Below are 11,512 nucleotides of genomic sequence, written 5' to 3'. Positions count from 1 at the left end.
AAAAATTAGAATCCTTCGTAAGGACTGTTTAAAAGTTTTTATCGGTTTAAATTACAATTGTATATTTAAAAACAACAAAATTATCAGTCTGTTGCTTCTGCTGTCACTAAAAAAAAGATAATAACTAAAAAAAAAAAATAATTCGTAATTAATTTTTCATAATATTAAGATATAAGTTATTTTTTCAATGTTTTATTGAAAAATGATTAATAAAAACATAAATTATGCCAGTGTGATATTGTTCTATATATATATATTTATATATATAATATATTTTGATTATATTTTCTAAATTACTTATACTTCTTTATTACCGTTAGTTTGACAAAAAAAACGGGTAATATTTCTTTACATTTCATCACTTGAGTTATTTTTCTCATTACAGAAAAATAAAATTTGATTCACTGCAAGTTTAACCATCAGTGAGATTTAAAATTAAATTTTAAAAATTATAATTAATCTATCGTACATTCTAACAAATTTATTTTAAAAAATTATCATTATTTTATAATAATCATTCTTATCAATACTTCATTATTCTTAATTTCAATTAATTAATCAATTAATTAATAGGTAAAAAATAAAAATTAAAAAAAAAGCACACCAGAGCAATGGTTAGTATATATTACAATGCTATTGCATGGCACGAATGTTTAAAGTAAATTTCGTTTAAAAAATTTTAAAAATATACCAAGTAATTATTTTTATGATTTTCTTAATTATTATTTTTTATAATTACATAAATTTTATTTATACAGATACGACTTCACCCAAATGCCCGCATTTTTTTCAAGTCTCTAAGTAAAACGTTTGATTTACTTCAAGAACAAAATAAAAACAAAAAAAAAATAATAATAAGTATAAAATAAAAGAGTAACATATGAAAAGCTTATTAAATCGTAACTACTATTAATCAATTAATTAATTAAATAAATAATTAATTGATTAGTGAGAAAATGTATGTCGTTACGAATATTTATACAATTTACAAGTATAATTTGTTTATAATATATTTTAAAAATACATTTTAATCAGCTCGCATTCATCGCTTTCTTATTTTTTTTTTATGTCATAATATTTAAAAGACTTCACTTTGCCACATTATTATAACAAAATCAAATTCTTATACAAGTAAAAACCATTGAAAAAAAATAAAAATAATAATAATTAATAAACACTTAATAACTAATTATCGTTATAATTAACTGTTGATATTATTAATCAATTAATCTATCGAGCAAAAAAATAAAAATTCGGAGCATAAATTTTTACTGATCAGGTTTTTTTTTAAAAGTTCTTTTCTTATGTTTAAAAATACTAATTGATTAAAACAGTAATACGCGGCAACATTTGCGTAATGTGTAAAAATGCGTACCAAAAAAATTACGAGTACAAAAAATTATTTAGAAAAAAAAAAAATGTATTTATATAAATTAATGTAAATTAAATTTTCTTGGCGTTTTCCTTTTTTCTTTTTTTTTATAAAATTAATTAAAGTTTGTAAAAAAAATTTAAATTTTTTCATTCAATCTCTTAATATTCTTTCAAAGCATTCATTTTATTGCACGAGTCAACTGACAAGTCGTCCGCAGAATTAATTTTTTTTTTAATTTTAACAGAGTCCTCAGTTAAATCTATTGATCATGAACCAATATTTCAACCTAGTTTAATGTCACAAACAGTAAACTTTGTCTGCGTTAAAAACAAATTAAAGAATTAAGTTATAAAAAATCACCGCAGTTACGATTTCGCAGAGATAAAAATTTTTTAAAAATTTACTCACAATTATCAATTAGGAGTTAAACGAAATTTTAGTAATTTTTTTTTTTAAATCTGTGTCTGGACGAAATTGTAACTGCATTTCCCTTTTTTTAATTAATTATAAAAATTTTAATAGTCATTATAATTGAAAGTCCCTGATTATTTTCAAAAATTCGCGGGCACTGTCTAAGAATGCCCTTAATAAAACGTGTAATCTATACTAAAAAGTATTGAATCAACTAAATAGATTAAACTGATTACTTTGTATATTTTTCTTTATAAATCGGATATAAATTTTTCTCGACACACACGAATTTAAAAATCTATGCGTATATATTACAGTGGAAGTTTTTATAATAATCATTGACAAATCACCGTGATTAAATAGTTACAATTAAAACGGTGAATTGATTACTGATTAAATTTATGTAATTAAATGATAAATTAACAAAATCATCTAGGATAATTATCATTTAGTTATGCATACCTAGCACCTATTTAGCACAATACAAATACATTATATTATATTATTAATTATTGTAATACCTAATGTATTCTATATTCACAGTGATATAAATTATCAATAGCTTATAGTATTATTTTTATTTTAAATTAATGCGAATGGCCAAAGACACAATATTCATTTTATGACAACCCAAAGTTGTCATTGTTATATAATATTATAGTTATCAAGTTGCACTGTATGAGTATGTTACACAATATTATGAGGTGTGTTATCGTGTTGACTTAGTAGCAGCAATTTTTTATGTCCAAACAATATTTAACCACCAGCATTATTTATCATCAACTGTTTCACTTAATATTTTAACTTTTATGTATATTAAATAAATAACTGTAAAAACAAAAATAATAATAATAAACTTTACAGAGTTTATTATTTATCCCAATAAAAAATTTATCACTGAATTTACGTCGCTAATAATTATAACTTTATTATTATTAATTTTTTAAAATTTATTTTTAAGGCAACAAACTCCAAATATTAATAAGCTAATACTTTATTTGTTGTTATTATTATTTTTTGTTTTGTTAATGATAAATCATTACTCAAAGTCTTTGTTTTTTTTCATGCCATAAAGTTTTAGGTCGATTCTCTAAAAGCTCACGTTACTTATTATAATTATTGAAGTAATTAAAATCACTAGGATATATTAGCACTTATATCCTCGTTATTAGTATCAAGATTTAACAAACAATTATTACTTTCGGTTTGTTGGGTAGACAATTCAAAATCTGTATTTAATGGCACATTGGACGCTTCGGGATTTAAGTCTTGATTCTCTGGTGGTGATGTTGAATTATTTGAATTTGTTATTAATTTTGATTTTGATTGGTATTCTATACTATCGATTTCTGCCCAAATTGTTCGTACCTCTTTAAATAACTGTAGCAAACAAAAAAAAAATTAAATTAAATTACTAATAACCATAAGGATAAATAGTGCAGAAGTACCTTTTGCCACTGCTCCATTTTTGGGCATTTAATATTTTATTTTAATTAATAGAAAAATATAAAATAAAATTGCCATTGTTACAGTGGAATAAAAGTATCTCTGACGCATTTTAAAAATATAAAAAAAAAAAAAATAATAATAATAATAATAATAATAATTTACCTGATTGAGCCACGTTTCGTCAGCCAACAATTCATTAAGAATAGTCGTTGTGTCTTTATTAGGATCAGCTATTCTTCTATCAGAAACTCTTCTAGCACATTCGAGGAACATGAGATATTTTTGATGCGCCACTTTGTTGAACAAAGCAACTTTCTTTTGACACACTCGACATAACAAAAAGTCCTGTTAAATTTTAATTTAATTAAAGTAATTGATTTATGGGCAACAAAAATAATTATTAACATGAAATAAAGTAAAGTACATCTAAAATGATTTTAACTTTTATGACGATTACCCCTTAGAAATTCAAAGTTACGTCAAAATAAAGTACACAAATAAGTTAATTTATATTAGAGATTTTTGAGTAAACTTGTCAATAATTCCAAGCAATTTGCTTTTAATTTAAAGAAAAATTTTCAGCTGTCAGTAACTCGAATTGTTTTGTCATAAAATTATAATAACCTTTTCATGAGGCACTGCGGGGTCTGGCGGAGAACCTTCTAATGTCGTAGCATTGTATGGCTGTCCGTACAACAGGACTCTGGCATGAATTTGGCTGTGCTGACAGCCACTGCACTGTTTACCTTTGCACTCAGAGCTTGACAAGTCTTTCAATACATTCAAACAAGGCCACGTGGATATTACTGTTACAACATTTTTTTGCCATTTAGTCGTCGACAGTAGTCGCCGTTTACGTTCCTCCGTTATTTCGTCGATCATTTTAACATTTGACAAAAAATATTCATCTGAAAATAAAAATCAGATCAGTTGTATGCCTCCAGACTCTAATTACTTAAATAAAATAAAAAAATAAAAAAAACTTTACCATGCTCCTGGAAAATTTCAGTCAGGAAATTTGAATCTAGTGCTTGGGATATTAGTGTCTGTACATAAACTTCAAAGTTATCTTGATATTTTTCGTTTTCTTTTATAGACCGATTGATACACTCTCTACAAAAAAAAAAAAAAAAAATAATTAATTAATAGCTTTCTTTTTCAAATGTAAAATTAAAAAATTAATTAATATAATTACCTGTCATCAATAATCATTTCATCGCGTAAAAATTCAACAATCGTTTCTAATTTTCCTTGCTGCCAAAATTTAACCGGAACTTGTTGATACATATGCCGATTTTGCGGTGTCCAACCCGAGTACTAATTAAGATAAAAAATTAAATGTTTATTTTAAACTAATTAACTTATAAATAAATAAAAGTGATTATAATTAAAAAGAAAAAACTTACCGTTGAAATATTACGATAAAGTGTTTTACCATTTGAATCAAATGGTTCATATTTTTGTAGCAACGTTTTACCGTCTATCCTCCACAACGCCGGATACTCTTCCTTCAACTCAGCTTTGATAACAACAAACTCACCCGACTAAAAAAAATATAGAAAAATATATTTATTACAAGTGATGTAAATCCAATGGCCGAGCAAACGGTTTTTATAAAAATCATTTGAAGTTTTAACAAAATAATTATGTACTTAAAAATAACAAAAAATTACCCCAGTTTCATTATCCTCAATATAACGCTGCATTTAATAAAATTAATACACCATTTATCATAAATACTACATAATTAAAAACCTTTTATTAACTAATTTAATTAACAGTAATTACGAATAATAGATATGACTAATGCTAATAGTAGTAATAAATGAATAAACAAATAAATAGATATACAAACCTTAAAAGGCGATATATCAATATCCTCATCGCTAACAGACGCCAGCAATTTTTCGTCAATTTTCAATACCGAATTTTTGTGATCGGATTTTTTTCTCCCTTTTTTCGGAATCAGATCACTCGACGAGTAATCGTCATCGTCGAGCATTTTTCTAGTTTTTTTACTGATAACCGGACGGCCGCGTTTTTTCTTCTTGTCGTCATCGTCACCAGTGAGTTTGGCTGCCGGAGTCCAGGCCGGGTCTGAGTCAGAGTCGCCCTGCTCGTCGTCGTCGGAATTTTCAGCGAGTTGTTTGGTCGAAACCTTCTCCTTGGCTTTACGTTTCGACGTTTCCCGCCGAGGTGGTAATAATAATAAATTATTGTCTGTTTTTTTTTGTGGCCTACCTGCAGCTGCATCAGCAGCAGCCGCCGCGGCAGCCGCTGCAGCGGCTTTTCTCTTTCTGTCTGTCGGACCTCCGGGTTTTATCGGCCGTCCCTTTTTCTTAGGCGGTGGTTTAACAACATTATTATCGACATTTGACATCATATTATTGTTATTGTTATTACTATTATTGTTATTATTATTACTACTACTATTATTTAATTTATTCTTATCATTCTTTTTTAATGTAAATGGAAAATCATCCTCGCTCATAATACCGTCGTCGCTGGAATCAATGTAGGGTTTCTTTCGTTCCTTGGGCAATGGAAAGTACCGTGGATCGTTGGCGTAGTCTATTGTTGGGGTTTCTTTGGCCGAATTTAATCCCTTGTACAGGTCTCCGTTGGTTGCTGCTGATGCTGTGATATCACTGATTGATTTAATTGGCTCGTGTGGCAAGTAAGGTTTCGACCTGTTCCATGTGGCCTTCCTTCCTCCGCGAATCGCAGGTGGTGGCGAGGGTTCTCGCTCGCCCTGCAAAAACTTCAAGTAGCTTGTCATGAAACCAGTATTTGGGTCTTTGCACGCCGGCTTGAGATCCCTGTTCACCTGATTAGCAGTCTCGACTGGCAACTGGTTTGACTGAAGAAAGCCCAGCTCCTCCTCGATGTTCGGAACAATAACTTTTGGTTGGTCATCACGGAAATCTTGATATCCACCGGTTGAACTGGAATTGTGGTGATGGGGATGGTGAAGATGGTGGTGGTGACCAGAAGTTGAATTGTCACCGATGTAACCGATTGAACTGACGTCCATGGAAGACTGATGATACTCATGGGGGTGGTGACCAGGATGGTGTCCAGGTGGTAGATGAAATGCCGGAAAGTATGGAGGTATAGGATTTATAGGTGGAGTATGATGTGAAACCATGAGTGATTGGTGCTGATGAGTCGTCGAGTTGCCAGCGTAATTACCGGCATGGTGAATAGTACTTTGAGATCCAAAGGGTCCCGCAGAACTGGTAAACATTTTGGAGCCAGATGCCAAATTCCATCTCTCGAAATCAAAGTAACCGTTTTGCGGTTGCTGATTTGAATTATGATGAGCTGGTGGTGGTACTCGGCTGAGGTAATCGTTCATCACAGGTGTACTTGTTGTCGAGAGATCGTTAAAAGTTGAACTATGTATGGAGCTTTTTTCAAAGCTACGCCTCTTTTTGGTAGGATCGATTTTTCTTTGTCGCTCTTCAACTTGTTTCTGCGGATCTTCGGGTTGTGGTACGCCACCCAATTGCTGCTGCTGCTGTTGTTGTTGAATTTGACACGACGTGCTTTGATGTATATTCTTTACAATACTCATTGAATCGCCAGCACGACAACTGCTTAGATCTTGAAGTGGCACTTGACTTGAATCAAAGTAACCTTGCTGTCGCTCGGGAATATTGAGTTGCTGCTGCTGCTGTTGGCTTGACAGCGTTTGAGAATTTATTTCCGCATTGTTAGGCAAGTACGCAGTCATTGGAAACTTTCTGTTAGTAGGAGCGGGTCGAGTGTCATTATTATCCCAACATAGTTGTTGCTTTGGCCTTTGTACAAAATCTTGATGCTCGTAGCTACGATTCTCAGCGCTGTAATTGGCTTTGGTGTTATCTGAAGTACCAAGAACACGGGTGATTACAGATGAGTAGGCAACCTGACCTTGGGAGGCTGGTCTGGAAACAGAGACGTCCAGAGGCGAAGGCGGTGTTACCTGTTGCTGTATAGCTTTATATGTTTGAGCATTGGCACATTGATTACTCGCACTATTGTCTCCGTGTTGAGGTAGCGGCGACGGGGATGACATCGCCGCCATCGGGCTGTTGTACATCGGATATGCCGGACTGGGTACATGGCTGAGAGGACTCGCCTGTGAATGTGCTTGCAGAGGACTCGGTCTACGCGGCACAACAACTCCGCAGTCGGGTCCGTTTTGCGTCGACGTGTTTGATGAATACGCCGAGTCAGTTGATGCAGCTGACTTTGATCTGCCGGGATGGTGATACTCCGATTCGCTTTGTGACCCTGTCGAATAGTGTCGGTAGGGTGTTGTTTGCTGTTGCGGTGGCAAAGCCGGCTGTTGACTCTGCTGTTGATTTATAACATGATACTGCTGCTGCTGATGTAGATTTGTGTTGGGCGGCGTCCGTTGCGTACTCGTGGTAATTTTACCACTGGCATTACTGGCACAATTATTGGGTGTGCTGGGAGCATAGTTCAAAGTCCGTGCATCCATCATAGAGAAACTGATGGGCGATGATTGGCTAGCTTCGAGACTGGTGTCTGTTCGCTGGTGATCGTGATTTCCTATGTCCGCATACGATTTAGTTTGTGCTTTTGTTTGTACCGGCTGTGGATTTTGTACCACAGAATTTTTATCCTGAGTATGAATAGCCGTTGGTCTGCCACCAGTACTTTGAAATATCGTTGACACTGGTGATGAGTGGGTTTGTGGTACTCGATGATCGATGTTTGACGTCGATACGATACACGATTGCTGTTGATGCAACGTAGATTGTACTTTTGACGCAGTGTTGTCATTAGAATAACTTGCAGCAAGATCAGGATCAAATGTAGTAGATGTTTGTTGGAAAAATGACTGCGTCGTACCAGGAGATGTTGATTTTATTGTGACAGGTGATGCTGATCTTGATAATTTTTTACCATTGTCCGTTGCGTATGAATTAATAGTACCAATAGGTTGTCCAGTAGTAAAGTGAGGATTGAAATTATTTTCATAGCTACTACTGTTGTTTGTCGGTTTAGTTGCCGGTGGAACTGCTGGCGAAGGGGAAACTACACTCTCGTGTGGCAGAATCCCAAACGGACTGGGTAGCTGAGAACTGCTGGAGTTCCACGGCAACGCGGAGGTCGTCGGTGAGGTTGTTTGTGATTGGTGCTCAAAGAATGAGGTTTGACTGGTGGTATAATTTTCTCGCACAACACCCGGGACAACTTCTGGCTCGGGTGTTGTTTGTTTACTGACAGTACTAGTCTGAGACTGTACCATCGTTTGACCTCCACGTTGCGAGCCACCGGCTGTTGTGACATTGTAATGGGCTTGTTTGACATTTGAATGATGAAACAGCGGTGAGAATACGTCATAACCAACCGGTGGCGGTGACAAAAAACCACCAGAATTAAATGGCGGCGATTGACCGGCCAATGAAGCCGTGGTCTGTGATGATTGCAGCAGCAACTGTGAGGTCGTAGTCGGCACCACCACTGACGTCGTCGACGATGGCGACGGCGAAGTTTGATTAATAGTTGTTGGTGATCCAAGATGGTGAGACACAAAGTCACCACTTGCTGTAGCTCCGCCGGCTTGAAATGCGCCGGCGGCAGTTCCTGTTGTCAAACGATTGTACGAGGCGTACCTGTAAAAAATACATTAAAACCCAATTAACACTTACACTAATTGCTTACTTTTTAAATACTAAAAATAAAAAAAATAATAATTTAGTGATAAGCCAACTAAAAAATAAAATAAAATAAAAAATAACTTACCATGGACCAACTGGATCCATTACCCGAAAGTGGCACTACTGTGCCTAGCCTGCACCTTGCAGGCTTTTTTTTAAAGAATTATTGTTATTGTTATTTATGTCAAACATAACATTATCTTTGGTCGTTTCTTCAGAGGTTTCGCTCCAAACCATGTAGATATCAAACAATTAAATAACTTGTCCCCATCAATCTGCAATTAATTAAAATTTTAAATAAATAATTATCAGCAATTAAAAAAAAAATGATTACGAATCGAAAAATATTACTTACAGAAATTAATCATCAGCTAAAGTATCCGCAATAAAATAGTCATTGTTCTGAACAAGTAAAAGTGTCCAGAATACTTGGCTGTCTTTATTATCATAAAATAATAAGTAAAATAATAATAACTTACACCGTGTAATGTTATTTATAAACTTGACAAGTATTTGTCTTTAAAAGAGATAACTAACGACATCCAGATACGTTGGCTATCATCAACTGATCATTATGTCACTGATTGCACATTAATAATCACACGTATTAGCATAAACCAATTGATTGAAAGCTAAATTAACTTTTGTCTACACAGTAGTCATTTATAAAATAATAAATTTTATTTATTTTTAAAAAAGATTTATAGCAATAAAATAAATTTATGGACGTATAAAAGTTTAGTGGTACTGGTATTGTAAATATGGCTACAACCCTTCGCGAATCATCGCGCACCAAAATTCAGTGTGTACGAGAGATGATAAAATAATAAAGAAAAAAAAAAAGTTGCACGACAACACACTCTATTTAAATTTACAACGAGTTTTATTATCACTGACAATTATCTATTTAACGTATTATCATAAATACAATAACATTATTGTGCGACAAAATAATTTTATTTGTTAAAATATTATTATTATTAAATAATAACGCGGTTAAATTTAACGCGTCCGTCTTTGGGCAAAGTCTTTTCAGAGTAACCATTAACATGCTGCCATTTTGATTATAATCAACAATTATACGCGCCACCTATTTTCAAATTCAAAAATATATTTGCGCGGGAGTTTTTAAATTTATTTAAATATGGATTAATTTTAAACAATGAAAGATATCACTGACAGTTTAAATAAAATTCAAATAATTACAGAGTTTTATTTTTTTTCGACAGTCGCACGCCCTCTGGGTTCCATCCGGTTTCGCTTCTGCAGGGCCAACATTATTCTTGGTCCTGGACAAAAGGTTTCTTTATTTCCTTTGCGGACTGAGTTAAAAAAATACATTACCCACCCACGTCATTGTGTTTAATTTTTTATTGAAAAAATAATTAAAATTTCGTTGATTAATTTGATTTGAACTGAAATTATTTGGAAACAGTAATTAAAATTAAGTTGGCTAATATTTTATTTAAAACAAGAAAAAAAGAAAAAAGAGAACGAGTTATTTCTTTAGACATTTTCTGGGCAGTGATGTCAGTGATAAAAAACTCCAGGACAAGTTGATTCTAGACATATAAAAAAAATATAATGGAGATAAAAAAAGTATTTGAAATAGTGTAGGTATACCTGCATGTCGTGTTTAAAAAACAAACAAAGAGTCGATAGGATTTATTGAGAAAGGTACAACAAATGGATTGGATTGGACTGGAGCGGAAATAGTCTTTAACACACGCGTATCTTAATTATTGTTATTATTGAGGAGATGATGTAGAGCTACAAGAATACCACCCCACGTGTCATATTATTTTCATGTTATACATATTCTCTATTTCCCTCTACTCTTGTTTTTTATTCCTTTATCAATTCAGATGATCCTACTGCGCCGCGTGTCGGTATATTCTCATGTTCACATCCAGTCCTCACCAATACAATAAAAGTGTCTTGGCCTTGAGTTAGTTATTCGTTTTAAACAAAATCCATGGCGAATTCTCACAGCCATTGGAATTGAATGCAGCGAAACCAAGACTCTGACGTGGACATGTAACACAGACACACTCGACCTTTTTTTTGCTCTTAAATTCTTAAATCTTTTTCGTTACCTTATTTTTTAACGTTTAAAATCCAGACTTTACAGTCATGCTCAATTATTTAAATTTGAATACTATATATACACTTATTTTATGGGGTTCAGATGATTGATAGGATAATACCACTGGTAACTTATCAACAATGGACCATTGAAAAAATAATTCCATTGTTATAAATACTCATGTATATAAATAAATAATAAATTGGCATTGCCATCGAGTAATTGTTCAACCAATAGAATCTACAGAAAACAGTAAGAAACATTATCGATTAATGAAATATGTCTTTATCTTTTTTATTAATGGGTGTCATTAACTGATAACTTTTATTACCTAATCAAGGCCACTGTGACCTAATAATAGCTTCAGTAAATAATTTTCTAAATGAATTTCAACTGAGCCGAGTGTTTTTATCCTACAATAAATAATTTATAAATTCAATTCAATAATGTAAGAATATATTTAGTAATTAGTTTAATAATAATAATAATATTAATAATCAATATTTATAACTCATG

At 32.5% G+C, this 11,512-nt stretch overlaps 1 protein-coding gene across 2 annotated transcripts; it reads right to left on the bottom strand.

Moving 5' to 3' along the window:
• Positions 1 to 1,886: 1,886 nt before the first annotated feature.
• On the bottom strand, positions 1,887 to 10,086 carry LOC103580068 (putative uncharacterized protein DDB_G0277255). Of its 2 annotated transcripts, XM_008561695.3 has the most exons (10): positions 9,266 to 10,086; positions 8,996 to 9,185; positions 6,063 to 8,865; positions 5,091 to 5,996; positions 4,642 to 4,779; positions 4,431 to 4,552; positions 4,224 to 4,348; positions 3,860 to 4,143; positions 3,398 to 3,580; positions 1,887 to 3,166 (listed from the first exon to the last, which is right to left on the bottom strand). In XM_008561695.3, exons 2-10 carry the CDS (start codon positions 9,013 to 9,015, stop codon positions 2,924 to 2,926), a joined length of 4,824 nt encoding a protein of 1,607 aa, XP_008559917.1. In that variant the 5' UTR covers positions 9,016 to 9,185; positions 9,266 to 10,086; the 3' UTR covers positions 1,887 to 2,923. The 2 variants fall into 2 exon arrangements, with proteins under 2 accessions (XP_008559917.1, XP_008559916.1); XM_008561694.3 differs by having other exon boundaries at positions 5,091 to 8,865; positions 9,266 to 10,085.
• Between the last annotated feature and the right edge of the window lie 1,426 nt (positions 10,087 to 11,512).

Source organism: Microplitis demolitor, chromosome 1 (genome assembly GCF_026212275.2).
Source record: "Microplitis demolitor isolate Queensland-Clemson2020A chromosome 1, iyMicDemo2.1a, whole genome shotgun sequence".
NCBI classification, from domain to species: Eukaryota; Metazoa; Arthropoda; class Insecta; order Hymenoptera; family Braconidae; genus Microplitis; species Microplitis demolitor.
This window is presented reverse-complemented; position numbering and strand designations above follow the sequence as displayed.